At 39.8% G+C, this 15,561-nt stretch overlaps 1 protein-coding gene across 1 annotated transcript in view; it reads left to right on the forward strand.

Moving 5' to 3' along the window:
- The window catches only part of cul4a (cullin 4A), a 33,337-nt gene that overhangs the window by 13,988 nt on the left and 3,788 nt on the right, over positions 1-15,561 (forward strand). The window contains exons 8-18 of the mRNA XM_083522321.1: positions 21-103; positions 1,990-2,057; positions 3,734-3,852; positions 3,976-4,168; positions 6,934-7,038; positions 7,590-7,700; positions 11,952-12,037; positions 12,432-12,539; positions 13,823-13,936; positions 14,022-14,127; positions 14,472-14,644. Of these exons, the coding sequence (XP_083378447.1) occupies positions 21-103; positions 1,990-2,057; positions 3,734-3,852; positions 3,976-4,168; positions 6,934-7,038; positions 7,590-7,700; positions 11,952-12,037; positions 12,432-12,539; positions 13,823-13,936; positions 14,022-14,127; positions 14,472-14,644 (1,266 nt within the window). The remainder of the gene's footprint in view (positions 1-20; positions 104-1,989; positions 2,058-3,733; positions 3,853-3,975; positions 4,169-6,933; positions 7,039-7,589; positions 7,701-11,951; positions 12,038-12,431; positions 12,540-13,822; positions 13,937-14,021; positions 14,128-14,471; positions 14,645-15,561) is intronic.

Here is a 15,561-nt window from a genome sequence, read left to right on the forward strand (position 1 = left end):
GCGTGCTTTTGTGTATTCAGGTGCCCGAATACCTGCACCATGTAGCACGGAGGCTGGAGGAGGAGAACGATCGCGTTATCAGTTACCTGGATCAGAGCACACAGTAAGTTCTGCCTTTGGAGGTCCAGGCCAGATTGTTTGATTGTTTGACTGCGTTTATGTATATCTGTAAGGCTGAAATTGACATTCACTAGATGGCGCATCAGAGCCAAATTGCCCCTGACTGATCTCATGGACAGCGAAGGTTATCAAGCTTGAGAACTCTCCACTTTTTCATAATGGTTTTGATTGTTCTCTCAATCTGAAAGCACTTTTTACCGAGCTGTAAAACTCTAGAAGGCAAAGTTTGGCCATGTGATGGACTTTTTCCAGGCCACCCTGCATAGGTGTTCCACCGACCAGGCATCCAGATGTGGACACAATTGTTGGTACCCTTCCATTATAGAAAAAAACCCCACAAAGGTCGCTGAAATAACTTAAAACTGGTGAAAGTAATAATAAGTAAAAACGTACTGAAAATTAACTAATGGAAATCAGACATTGCTTTTGAATTGTGGTTCATCAGAAGCATTTAAAAAAAAAAAAGCTCTTAGCTGTCTCGGATTTCCAGACATGTTTCAGCTCTTTCCACGGATGTTTAATAGGATTAAGATCAGGGCTCATAGAAGGCAATAGATAGAGTCTTAGAATAGTCGTTTCTAAATGTTTTGTTCTAAGCCCATACTTGTGTGTTATTAGCTGTGTGTTTTTATGTCATTATCCTGGACCTGCGACTGAGACCGAGCTTTCCGACACTGCGCAGCACATTTCGCTCCAGAATGCCTTAATAGTCTTGAGATTTCTTGTACCTTCCACATATTCAAGACTCTCTGTGCCAGATGTGACATAGTTATGAGCCTCCTCCATGTTTCACAGTAGGTACAGTGTTCCAAAAAAGCTCCTAGTTTTGTCTCATCTGTCCAAAGGACATGATTTGCATTTTGGCAAATTCCAGTCTCGCTTGTTTACGATTTGTTTTCAACAGTGGACTCCTCCATTAAGTCCACTGTGGCTCAAACAGTGCCGGATCATGCGATCTGACACTGATGTCCCTCGAGCTTGGGGTTCACCTTTAATCTCTTCGGAAGTTGTTCTGGGCTCTCTCACGTCCAGGGAGGTCAGATACAGTTTTGTGGACCCTAAACTTTTGAATAATATACGCAACCGTAGTCACAGGAACATCAAGCTGCTTAGAGATGGTCTTCTAGCCTTTACCTTTTAAGATTGTCTATAATGTTCTTCATAATCTCCTGAGACATCTCTCTCTCTCCTTAGCTTTCTGTGGTCCACGTTCAGTGTGGTGCACACCATGATACCAAAACAGCACAGTGACTACTTTTCACCCTTTGAACCATTTTGTCCACGTCTGTAACACTGAGAGGTGAAATGAAGAACACTGATTAACTCTTCATCGTGGCACCTGTTAGTGGGGAATGGCAGCAAGTGAACATTTTGTCTTCAAAGTTGACGTGTTTAAAGCAGGAAAAAGGGCGAGCGTAAGGATTTGAGCGAGTTTGACATTGAAATTGTGCCGTCTAGACGACTGGGTCAGAGCGTCGCCAAACCCACAGCTCATGTGGGATGTTCTCAGTCTGCAGTGGTCAGTATCTATCAAAAGTGCTCCAAGGAAGAACCGGTGTTGAACCGGCGACAGGGTCACGGGCAGCTGAAGGCAAGTTGATGCGAGCGAAGGCTGGCCGGTGTGGTCCAATCCAACAGACGAGCTCCTGTAGCTCACATTGCTGACGTTGTTACTGCTATTGAGCAAATTAATTAGAAAAGAATAGTATATTAGTAAATTGAATATAATTAGTATATACAGATTCCTATACAGAATTGAATATGAATGAAAGGAAAGTAAAGCAGGAAACTGGAACAGGCTAAAATTGTTCAGATTTTTTTCGCAAAACATATAAGAAAATGCAAAACTCTTTATTTTCTTCATCACAGGAAACCCCTGATCTCTGCAGTAGAAAAGCAGCTTCTGGGGGAACACATGACTGGCATTTTACAGAAAGGTTTGTTCCCAGTGTTATACAGTTGTGCACCTGTATGTCAGTCCCTATTATTGAACAGAACATGGTACTATACACATCTACAACTAATAAACTCTAATAGTTTCTTCATTAGGGGTGTAACAGTACATTCAGTTCAGTGTACAGATTCTTTAGCGCTTTCTGTCCAGCTTCAAGAATTTCTCTTGAATGAAGATATTTGGTAAAGTACGCTGAAATAAGTCGAACAGTTAAGTAGAACATATCTTTAGAAAATTAAATTTCTAAATTTAATTGATCAATATAATAGTTTTGTACTAATTTGATGTATTTATATTTTATTTATATATGTAATATTAAACCAATTTATTTAAATTGTTTTAAAAATGTAAACTGTTGATGTTTACAAATGTTAATAATAATAAACTGCGTTGATTAAAAATTACAAGCAATTTTATGTAGAGCTGTAGCTATCGATTATTCTACCAATTATTCCAACTATTAATCATATAAGAACGATTTCTTTATTACAGCGCAATACTAAATATACCAGATAAAAGGCGGGTCTTATTTCTGAAACTGTCTACAAGAAACTATGTAACTGTGAAAACTAAACCCATTTAGTAAATTTATATAAAATTACATCAAAATGTAAATACAAATATATATATTATAAAATAAAAATACATTTCATATTACTATTTATTTGTTTGTTTTTGTTTGTTTGTTTGTTTTATTAAATTTTATTTTAAAAAAATATATTTTAGTTTGAAATGATCCCAAAAACTTTTTCCAAAAAAAACAAAAAAAAAAAACTTTCTGCCTCTTTTTTTGGCTTGTTTCCACCAAATAAAAAATGTTCAATATATATTTTTTTGCAATTCTGACGTTTTTATCGGAAACATCCAACATTCCTGGTGCATCCACCGGTAACCATGTTGTGCGCCTGAGGTTTGAAGCTGTTGGCGGATAAACGAGGCTCGTCTGCTTCATCTGTCTTGTTCCGTCTGCTCCAGAGCTGATTGTTAGACAGAGTTCTCTCCAGGGAACGAAGGCTTAGTTTTACTGTATACCATGACAAAAACTTTTTTTTTTTTTTTTGGAAACTTTCTGCCTCTTTTTTTGGCCTGTTTCCACCACTTTCTGCCTGTAAATAAAAGATTTGGTGGAAACAGGCCAAAAAAAGACCATTTCATTTTGAATGTTTAAAGATTTCTGGCATTACAGAGGGGGCAATGTAAAAAAACAAACAAAAAATACCATTAAATTGCGAGAAATAAAGACGGAATTAAGCAAACTTTTTATTTAATGTGCCGAAAACAGGCTTCCACACAAATGATCTCCTCACCTGTCGCTGTTTTCTCTCCGTTACTCCATTTTTCATTCTGCAGCGTCTTCTGTGTTCAATGTACAGAGCGCTCCAGAGTTTAGCGGTTGGCGCGTCAATAATAATGGTCCGTGGGAAACGCAGTAGTCCGTGTTTAGTTAAATGACATTTTTGGGATCACTCGAGTTACTCGAGGAATCGTTACAGCCTGATTTTCTATGAATTTTTTGTGCCTTTTATTCTCAAGTGCTTCAGTGCTTCATGTAGGCTAGGTTTTTAAAAAAAGTCTATATATAAATACTTGATAACAATACAATAAATATTTTGACAGATTATTTTAAAGGCAACCTGTAACATTTTGTCATTCTCTCAGGTCTCAGCACACTGTTGGACGAGAACCGTGTGACTGAGCTGACACTGCTATACCTGCTCTTCAGCAAAGTGAAAGGAGGCCTGCCTGTATTACTGCAGTTCTGGAGAGAGTACATCAAGGTACACACACCATTTCTGACTCTTTTTTTTTATTTAGTAATCAAATGTCATCAAGCTTCTCTAATTTATCATGTAGTAGTGTCCCACTGACTTTTCTGCCACATCTGTGTTTTTCTCCTGCAGAGCTTTGGTGGTGAGATTGTTGGTTCTCCAGAAAAAGATAAGGACATGGTGCAGGAGCTGCTGGACTTCAAGGATAAAATGGACAACGTGGCGCAAGGCTGCTTCCAGAGGAACGAGAGCTTCATCAACGCCATGAAGGAGGCTTTCGAGAGCTTTATTAACAAAAGACCTAACAAACCAGCAGAGCTTATTGGTAAGAGTGGAAATAATATGGCATGTGATTTAATATTTGGTTTTCTGTTTTTTTATTTGGTTTTATTATCTATTAAATGTACTGTTTGTGTGTGTACTGTGGAGGACTATTTTCTGAGTATCGTCGTTCAAGGACACAATAGTTTCTCCAATTTTTTATGAGGCATCCGACTCTTCAGTTACTGTATTTTCCGGACTATAAGCCGCTACTTTTTTCCCCACGCTTAGAACCCCGCGGCTTAAACAACGAAGCGACTAATTTATGGATTTTTTTCTGGGTTTTTCCCGGTTTCACAAACTTCAAGCCAAAAAACGGAGCCCCATAACATTAGACCAATGAAATTGCAGAACGGGTTCAGGTGAACCAATGAAACTCTTTATATTAAATCAGATGCGCTCCCACTGAATCTGGTGGCACCACATCATAAATATGGATGATGTTCCCCTGACGTTTGACCTGCCGCTCACTCGGACTGTCTACAGGAAATGTGAATCATTCGTCACGCTGAAAACAACCGGGCATGAAAACACGCACTTCACCTGTGTTCTGAGCTGCACGGCATCGAGAGAAAAGCTTCACCGATGGTGATTTTTAAACGCACGACGATGCCAAAAGAAAAACTCTCGAGAGAAATAGTTGTGAAAGGAAAGAGGAAGACAGTGAACAATGACTTTCTTGGTAGGCTACTGTTTAGATACAAGCCGTGTTACAGACACTGTCTTTCGTTAAACCCTGTGTAAAGTTCATTAGTTTCAATGTAGGAACCTGCGGCTTATAGGCAGGTGCGGCGTATTTATGTTGAAAATAAAAATCTTTGTCAAATTCAGCGGGTGCGGCTTCTATTTGGGTACGCTTAATAGTCCAGAAATTACGATAAATCCAAATAATTTCCATTATACTTAGTGTTTTACATGCATCTAAATGTTCAGCTTTCAGCAATCATCGATAAATCTGAATACAAGGAAACGGTTGACCTGGAAATAAAAAAAATTTTCGGGGTGGCGTCCGTTTTTCGCTGAAATTCTTATTTGTATAGTTTTGTTCACCCTCCTTTTCTTTCTTTTTTTTTTTTTTTTGGAATTGCTTTCAAATACGAGTATTAGAGCCAAGTCTGTGATATCGCTCTCTAAAATCTGTATATTCTCTACAAGTGACTCAGCTTTACAAGTTATGACCCATTCAAGGTGGATTGGAGTTGCCAGTGTAGCTTTGTTATGTACATTATGATGTAGGTGATGTAAAGGAAACCACAAGCATGGAAGAAAATCTTTTCTGCTACTTATCCATCTTTAAAAAACATCAACAGACTTTTTATCACATTGTTAGAGATCTATGTGCCTCCAGTGAATTGCTCCTAAGTCTAATCGGTTTTATATTTCGGTATCAGCTTTTGTCATGTCTGTGTTTTTCTGCACTGTAGTCAGAACCTTCTTTGTTTGGCGTTTAGCCATCCTAAATAGTTCTACATATTTCAAGGTTTTATTATAATGTCACACTTTTGATAGTGTCGTTCCTGTGATACATCACACTTGCTTTAGTTTTAAAAGTCTACTGCTGTGATTGGAAATCACATTGTTGCCTAGTCATAAGCTGTTTTTTGCTGTATTTAATAAAAGAGAAATTCTTGGACATTTGAGGAGGGTGAAACAGGCATCAGGAGGGTGAAACAGGCATCAGGAGGGTTAAACAGGGTGAAACAGGCATTAGGAGGATGAAACAGGGTGAAACAGGCATCGGGAGGGTGAAACAGGCATCAGGAGGGTGAAACAGGCATCAGGAGGGTGAAACAGGCATCAGGAGGATGAAACAGGGTGAAACAGGCATCGGGAGGGTTAAACAGGGTGAAACAGGCATCGGGAGGGTGAAACAGGCATCGGGAGGGTGAAACAGGCATCGGGAGGGTGAAACAGGCATCGGGAGGGTGAAACAGGCATCGGGAGGGTGAACCAGGCATCGGGAGGGTTAAACAGGGTGAACCAGGCATCGGGAGGGTGAAACAGGGTGAAACAGGCATCGGGAGGGTGAAACAGGCATCGGGAGGGTGAAACAAGGTGAAACAGGCATCGGGAGGGTGAAACAGGCATCAGGAGGGTGAAACAGGCATCAGGAGGGTGAAACAGGCATCAGGAGGATGAAACAGGGTGAAACAGGCATCGGGAGGGTTAAACAGGGTGAAACAGGCATCGGGAGGGTGAAACAGGCATCGGGAGGGTGAACCAGGCATCGGGAGGGTTAAACAGGGTGAACCAGGCATCGGGAGGGTTAAACAGGGTGAACCAGGCATCGGGAGGGTTAAACAGGGTGAAACAGGCATCGGGAGGGTGAAACAGGCATCGGGAGGGTGAAACAGGCATCGGGAGGGTGAACCAGGCATCGGGAGGGTTAAACAGGGTGAACCAGGCATCGGGAGGGTGAAACAGGGTGAAACAGGCATCGGGAGGGTGAAACAGGCATCGGGAGGGTGAAACAGGCATCGGGAGGGTGAAACAAGGTGAAACAGGCATCGGGAGGGTGAAACAGGCATCGGGAGGGTGAAACAGGCATCGGGAGGGTGAAACAAGGTGAAACAGGCATCGGGAGGGTGAAACAGGCATCGGGAGGGTGAAACAGGCATCGGGAGGGTGAAACAAGGTGAAACAGGCATCGGGAGGGTGAAACAGGCATCGGGAGGGTGAAACAGGCATCGGGAGGGTGAAACATGCACCCTGAGGATTCTTGGATAAATACACATTATTTATCTGATTGTTTTTGTGATTTTCCCGCAGCCAAATACGTCGACTCCAAACTACGCGCCGGTAACAAAGAGGCCACAGAAGAGGAGCTGGAGAGAATCCTCGACAAGATCATGATCATCTTCCGCTTCATTCACGGTAACGGCGTAATCGTCCGCTCAAGTTTAAAAACCAAACGACTACAAATGAGATCAACATGCAGCAGCCAATCAGCTTCCTCGGATTGTAGCACAAAACAAATTTATTCTTTCAGTTATGGGGAAATGCAAGTTTAGCAGTAAAAATTATATTAATAATTTAGCATACTTGTGCGTGTTTTTGATGTCATGATATAGGTTTTAAATTTCATTCTTAAAGGTCTTAATAAAGTCTTACATTTGGCTTGGTGAAACCTGCAGAAACCCTATAGTTCAGAAAACGATTTCTCTGCCCTGCGTAATTTCTTGATTTTCCTTTCAGTATCTATCTATCTATCTATCTATCTATCTATCTATCTATCTATCTATCTATCTATCTATCTATCTATCTATCTATCTATCTATCTATCTATCTATCTATCTATCTATCTATCTATCTATCTATCTATCTATCTATCTATCTGTCTATAATTTATATATATTATTTGTTTAGTTTTTTTTTTTGCATATTCCAGAATTGCTTCCGAATGCGTTCTTGTATTGTCTCTACAGGAAAAGACGTGTTTGAAGCATTCTACAAAAAAGACCTGGCGAAGCGCTTGCTGGTGGGCAAAAGTGCCTCTGTGGATGCTGAGAAATCCATGCTGTCCAAACTCAAGCATGGTGAGGTTGTCTCTTTCTATCTGCTTTTGCATACTCATTTTAGTTTTTATAAAGAGGGAAATGAAAAGGAGCTGCCCCCTACCCCCAGGCTGTTTCAAGGTCGGAAAGTCCACTAGGCGATTTCTCAACACGGAGCACAAGAAAAAGAGTATCACATGACTATATATACAGGAAGGCTCTAAAAAGATGTGGTTTAACACCAGAGATGCTTTGTTTGCCGTACTTGCTCACTCCGTGCAACAACAAGCTGCCCCGTGTTTACAGAGCAATAGTGTATCACTAAAAGCTGACCAGCGGTGCGCTTTCCTGCTCTGTGTTCAACGATTAATGATATGTTAACACTGGGAGGCCCAGATTTCAGCTGCTCATAACATTTCTTTTATAAACTACACTAAACACCTGACCCACATGGTTTAAATAAATTAGCTCACCATTTTTATTTATACACAGATTTTTGTAATGTGCTTGTTCTAACACATTGTTGCAAAGGGACTATTAAATATGCACAAGCATTCAATTTGACTGTACTTAAAGAACTAAACGTCCACCACTACACTAATCCGGACCAATTCGGAAACGATCGCCGTCCACATTATTGTTTTTTTTTTTTTTGCAGTCATTTTCCAAAAGTTTCTCAACCACACGAAAACATCTGAAAACGCTTGCGTCCCCGCAATCCGCATAAGCAAAATGTAAGGTGCTTCGAGCGCTTCTGCCCGGCGAGGACAGGCACGGTCATGTGACTTCATAAAATGGCATCACAATGGAAAGGCTCCGTTTTCGCAGTCCGTACTGCACTTTCGAATTTATTCACTTGAGAGCGTTTTCCAAAAGCGATGTCTTTGTTGACAGAAAAATATGCGTTTTATGCTTTAATTTCTTATTCTCGAACTTAAAACTTGGGCTGGGTCTTCATTCTTGTTTTGTTTTTGTCTTGTCTCTTTCGTAAGCCCCAAAATGTGGCTCCGCTGCTTGCTGAAGTGACCCTAGACTTAGAAACTACACATTTCAGAAACAAATGTAAATGATCAAGTACGGTATTTCAGAAAAAGTCAAGTCAAGTTTATTTGTATAGCGCTTTTTTCACAACAGACATTGTCTCAAAGCAGCTTTACAGAAAACAACAGTGAAGGTGAATGGTGTGCGTTTGTCCCTGATGAGCAGCCGTGGCGACAGTGGCAAGGAAAAACTTTCTTAGATGATATGAGGAAGAAACCTTGAGAGGAACCAGACTCAAAGGGGAACCCATCCTCATATGGGTGACATCAAGAGTTTGATCATGAATCTAAATGAGTACTTGCTCACATTTCAGCAACAATTTTAGTACATCTTCAAGGGACAATACAATAGAAATGAAACTTATATTTTATAAACTTAGAGTAGTCAATGTGCAGCTTGTGTAGCAGTACAGATTTACTGTCCTCTAAAAAATAACTCAACACACAGCCATTAATGTCTAAATAACTGGCAAAAAAAGTGGGTCCACCCTTTGAACAAAACTGTGTACAAAGTGTCAATATTTTGTATGAGCACCATTAATCCAGCACTGCCTTTATCCTCCTGGGTATGGAATTCACCAAACCTGCACAGATTGCTCCTCAGCAAGGCAGTTGTCATCTTGGCGGTGTGTTTGGGGTCGTCATTATGTTGGAAAACTTCCATTCGGTTCAGTTTCTGAATTGAGGGCATCATGTTCTGCTTCAGAATGTCACAGTACATGTTGGAATTCATGTTTTCTTTAATGAAATCCCCAGTACCAGCAGCACTCATGCAGCCCCAGACCATGATGCTACCACCACCATGCTTGACTGTAGGCAAGACACAATTTTCTTGGTTCTCCTCATCACTGCGTCACCACACATGCTGGACATCATCTGATCCAAACAAGTTTATCTTAGTCTCATCAGACCACAGGACATGGTTTCAGTAATTCATGCTCTTGGACAGGTCGTCTTCAGCAAACTGTTTGTGTGTTTTCTTGTGAACCAGCTTCAGAAGAGGCTCCTTCTGGGACGATGGTGATGCAAACTGACTTGTTGCAGTTTGTGGCGTACGGTCTGAGCACTGACAAGCGAACCTTCCGCTTCTGCAACCTCTAAAGCAATGCTGCAGCAGTCATGCGTCTGTGTTTTAAAGCAGCTTCTGCACCTGACGCACAGCACAGACTCGACTTCTTGGACTCTTGTGAGGTCTGTTCCAAGTGGAACCAGTCTTAAAAAAACCTCTGTATGACCCTGACCACTGTACTGTAACTCAGTTTCAGGGTGATACTGATCTTCTTATAGCCTGAGCATCTTTGTGGAGAGCAACAATTTTGATTCTTAAATCCTCAGAGTCTCTTTACCATGAGGTTCCATGTTGAAGATTCAGTGGTCAGTATGAGAGAATCGTACTCAAAGCACCACATTTTAACTGCTCTAATACAAGATACACAAATTTGTATGGTCCTGTTAAGCAGATAAAAACAAGAACATGATGAATAGGACATGTGACTTTGTGTAGTTACACGCCATACAGATGTTATCACATAGGGTGTACTCACTTATGTTGCCAGTTATTTGATAATAACTGTATGTTGAGTTATTTTCAGAGGACAGTAAATCTGTACTGCTATACAAACTTCATTTCGATAGTATGATCCCTTATATAGTAAGATCTACTAAAATGGTTGATGAATTGTGAGGGGTGCACTCACTCTTGTGAGATACTGTACATCTTTATACGTTCTAAACAGTTTATTTGGGATATTTGAAATAATACAAAATTTCATAAAACGAAGGTGTTTGTTTCATGGAGTTAGGAGCAGATTTTCGAAAGACCGGCACTAGATTGGATCTGCACAGCCGTGATTGGTTGTTACGTTGTGAGGCAGCAGTCGCCATGACGGTACAGCGCACCCAACTGTTTGACTGTTTGGAAAACCTTAGAGATTGTAACGTAACACGTTACAGTTGGAATTCAAATCATTATTTCATATGTTGAATATGATCTTAATAACCTTTGGGGAAGTCTGCATTTTTAAATCTGAAGACATTCTGTCTATAGGAAACGTTTCAGTGCCACGTTTTAATGAAACTATAGCTTCCTGCGTAACTTCTAATCAATCAGTTTAGTTAATCATTTACGAACGATGATATCGCTTAAAGACATCACACCCAATATGTAAATAATAAAACTCGACGAAATGAAAGTTATGCTATCTGGACTTTCACATGCTATAATTGTATATTTATGGCTCTTGGAATTGTTCATTGGTCTAAAGGTGTAAATCCAGTTCATGTCTTTTATTATGGGATTAAATAGTTTTTGAACAATTCTCGGCCATTCAAATATTTACTACCGTATTTTACGGACTATAAGCCGCTACTTTTTTCCCACGTTTTCAACCCCGCGGCTTAAACAACGAAGCGTCTAATTTCTGAATTTTTCCTAGGTTTTTCCCGGTTTCACAAACTTCAAGCCAAAAAACTGAACCCCATAACATTAGACCAATGAAATTTCCGAACGGAAACAAAAAACGCACCTCACCTGTGTTCTGAGCTGCACGGCATTGGGAGAAAACATTATTTTTTTTTTTTAAACGCCCGACGATGCCAAAAGATAAACTCCTGAGAGAAATAGTTGTGAAAGGAAGGAGGAAGACAGTGAACAATGACTTTCTTGGTCGGCTACTGTTTAGATACAAGCCGTTGTAGTGCGTGGAGTCTGGGTGAAGGGAGAGCTCGCTAACTCCAGTTACAACAGAAATCATATAAGCACAGACAGGTTTCCAAAACTCGTGCTTTTTCATTTTTCTTGGCAACAGCGTTATGGGTTAGTCAAAGAAACTTAGAAATGAGCATCAGAAAATAATAAGGACATAATCCTCGTCTTGAACACACGCAGTAATACCGGAAAATGCAGTGGCATGCTATTCCCAAAATACCGCTATGCTCCTAAAGGAAGCGCAACATATTTCACCCGTTACACCGTGTGTAACATGTCTTTCGTTAAAGCCTGTGTAAAGTTCATTAGTGTAGACATTGCGGCTTATTTATGTTAAAAATACAAATATTTGTAAAATTCAGTGGGTGCGGCTTATATATGGGTGCGCTTTATAGACCGGAAATTACGGTATATAAAAATACGCCCAGGTTTATATAAAACTTTATGCTGAAATCACATCTCAAGTGGAGATCATCCACCGAAAACCCTGAAGTGAGGTGAGATAATGTTCTCTAATGTGATGTATATTGCTGTGGTCTCTCGCAGAGTGCGGTGCAGCTTTCACCAGCAAACTCGAAGGCATGTTTAAAGATATGGAACTCTCCAAAGATGTTATGATCCAATTCAAACAGGTATTTTAATCCTTTTCTTAACCATCACACTGATCTTCATCCTTTTCCTTCACTTTTTATTCGGGGAACTGGGCATAAATGCTGTATCAAACCGAAGTTCCACACACTCAGTTCCACATACACTCTTCTGTTTATCTCACTTATATGAATTCATTTTGAAAAGATTATTATTCATTGTGTTCTTTTAAAGCTCTTGCTATATTTTTTTTTTTTGTCGAGTCAGCCGTTTCAGGAAAGCGATCAAGTGAATTGTCACATGTGGTAACAACCTCTGTGGCATAATCAAGCTTTCTTTTTTTTTTTCTTCTTTTTTTTTTTTTCTTTTGCTGTTGTTGAGATTAACACTTGCATGTGGTTGTGGTTAATGAGCTAATAGTTTCCATGCTCTCCTCAGTACATGCAGAATCAGAGTGAACCCAGCAACATCGATCTGACAGTCAACATCCTAACCATGGGCTACTGGCCCACCTACACCCCCATGGATGTCCACCTGCCCTCTGAGGTTCGTACCTATTCATGTGTATGTACAAAACAATTCAAGTCAATGAAAACAAGAGACTATTTATTATTCATTTATTCATATTTATTTATTAATTATTAGTTTATTAAACACACCGGCCTCCAGGATTATTTTTATCCACATGCAAAACTAAACACAATAAAGCAGTCATTTTATTACATGACTATAATATAGAATCAGTGCGAGCTAGTGGTGTGACGGTACACAGAAATCACGGTTCAGTACGTACCAGAATTCACATTTAATTTCGGTACAGAAATGCAAAATATTAAATTGCTTGTCTTTCTTTTTTTTTTTTTTTTTCTTTTTTACGTTGGTTAATGTTAAAATTGGTGAGCATCAACTTTTTTTTTCTTTTTTTTTTCTTTTTTTTTAGACAATTTAAAATCAATACTTGCTCGGTTTAAATAAAAAAAAACAAAAAACATATGAATACACTTTTTTATTATATATATTCGAGGGTATATCCATATCTCTAGACAGTGACACCGCGCTACTCGAGGGACATTGGAAAAGGCTGAACGCAAAAAAAAAAGCGTAAACTTGGAAGAAGAAAAAAACCCGGTTTATTGCGATAAAATGTCGTTTTTAAAAAAAGCTCATTAATAATAAAGCGCACTACGTACGGCGCATGAGGCAAAGAAAAAGCTCAACTCTGATTCATGAGATTAGAAGGCGTTTTTAAAGACCAAACTTATTAAACACTAATTATCATAAAGCATACTACGTACAGACGAGCAGATTGGTTGAATTTTCGCTGAACAGTAGCTTTAACGCGATAAGACGGTGTTTTTAAAAGACCAAATTCAACCAATCTGCTTGTCTGTACGTAGTATGCTTTATTTCTAAAGTGTTTACCAGTGTTTACTCGAGTCTTAAGCCACATTAAGCGTTTTTTTCACGTTAAGCATTTTGAAAAGATTAAAGTCAAATGTGGAAGTGGAAGAAGTGGAGGACGGAGACCGCTTCAACTTCAACAACGACTTCAAGCATAAACTGTTCCGCATTAAGATCAACCAGATTCAGATGAAGGACACGGTAGGGATTTCCTGTACTTGCCTACTATCGGACGGAATCTTCGCTATATTGTACCAAAAGATGCACAGCCCGGTACCGGTCCAGGGCCCGGTGTTTTGGGGACCACTGCTCTAACACACTTGGCTTTTATGCTCACAATAGAAACCCATGAAAGGTTTCTGCAGTGTGTATTTGTTCTGAATAACTGAGAAAAGGATAAGGATTGTGTGTGTTTGTGTCCCTTTTAGATGGTGAAGCTTCAGGAGGTGTTCAAAACGTTCTATCTTGGGAAGCACAGTGGAAGAAAGCTTCAGTGGCAGCCCACACTGGGTCATGCGGTACTAAAAGCTGAGTTCAAGGAGGTCAGTGTCTAATTATCTGTAAAAAAATAAACAAAAGAAACACACAGACACACACACACACAAAACTGAAGTTTTGTTTTTGCAGGGGAAAAAGGAGCTGCAGGTATCTTTATTCCAGACCCTTGTTCTGCTCATGTTTAATGAAGGGGAGGAGTTTACACTGGAGGAGATCCAGACAGCTACAGGAATAGGTAAAGAAAATTACTGGGTTTTTTTTGGGGGGTTTTTTTGTGTGTGTGTAAGAGGGGGGGGGTCCAAGGTCTAACCAATAAAAGTGTTAAATTTGATATTGCTAATTCCTAATGATTCAAAATAACAACCAGGTGGGTTTATGTTTCCACTTGTTTCCGTTCCTGATAATAGTTAATAATTCACCTTTAAAAATTGACAGATGATGAAAAATCTGCACATCGAGTCTTTTCTGTGTTCATTCGTCCGATCACACTTATTAAAACCTGAAAACTTGAACGATTTCTGAGTCTTTATAATCATAAGACTTATTAAGCTCAAACTGATGAGTGAATTGTTTCCTCAGAGGAGAGCGAGCTGCGACGCACGCTGCAGTCCCTGGCATGCGGGAAAGCTCGAGTGCTTAATAAAAACCCCCGAGGGAAAGAAGTGGAGGACGGAGACCGCTTCAACTTCAACAACGACTTCAAGCATAAACTCTTCCGTATTAAGATCAACCAGATTCAGATGAAGGAGACGGTAGGGATTTCCTGTACTTGCCTACTATTGGTCGGAATCGTCGCTGAATTGTCATCTAGCTACTGTTTAAACACATTGGGTTTTTTTGGGGGAGTTTATTATTCATATTATAGGTTTTTATATCCCTAAAGAATTCATACTTTTCAGAACAATGTACACTATATTTCCAAAAGTATTGGGTCACCTGGTCCTGAGTTTATGTGATTTTTGAGAATTACATTCCACATTTAGTCCCAATTTGCTCTTATAATTCTCTCCACTCTTCTGGGAAGATGCTCCACTAGATTTTGGAGTGTGCTTATGGATATTTGTGTTCATCAGCCATGAACGTATTATGAAAGGCGGGTACTGATGTAGGTGAGGAGGACTTGAGGATTTGAGGACTTGAGGAGGACTTGAGGAGGTCAGCATTCACGTTCACCCCCAACTGTTTCCAGAAGGAATGAGATCAGCGCTCTATAGTAGGCCACTCAAGATCTTCCTCTCCAAAGCATGTAAACCAGATCTTCAAGGAGCTCAATTTGTGCACAGGGGCATTGCTGTCATGCTTGAACAGGTTCAAGTGAATGCAGATTTTTATTATTGCGCATCATCTAAAGACGTCCTGTACATTTGGTAACAGTTTGGAAAAAAGCTAAATATAGCAGGAAAGATCAGGTGACCCAATACTTTTAGAAATATAGTGTTTAATGAGCATGGAGGAGTGGAGTCTTCACCAGTGTTTTTGAGTACTGTTGTGTTTCGCTTATCAGCACTGTTACTGATTAGCCAGAGGATTATACATTGGACCGTTTCTAATACCTCCAGCCTCACAAACATTATTTATGATTGTGTTACGGTGTACCTGACTATAGGTGGTGAAACGCTGACTATAATGAAGCTGATCTTTCAAAAACATACTCCTAAACTCCTTTAAT

Source organism: Silurus aristotelis (genome assembly GCF_946808225.1).
Source record: "Silurus aristotelis genome assembly, chromosome: 20".
In the NCBI taxonomy this organism is placed as follows: domain Eukaryota; kingdom Metazoa; phylum Chordata; class Actinopteri; order Siluriformes; family Siluridae; genus Silurus; species Silurus aristotelis.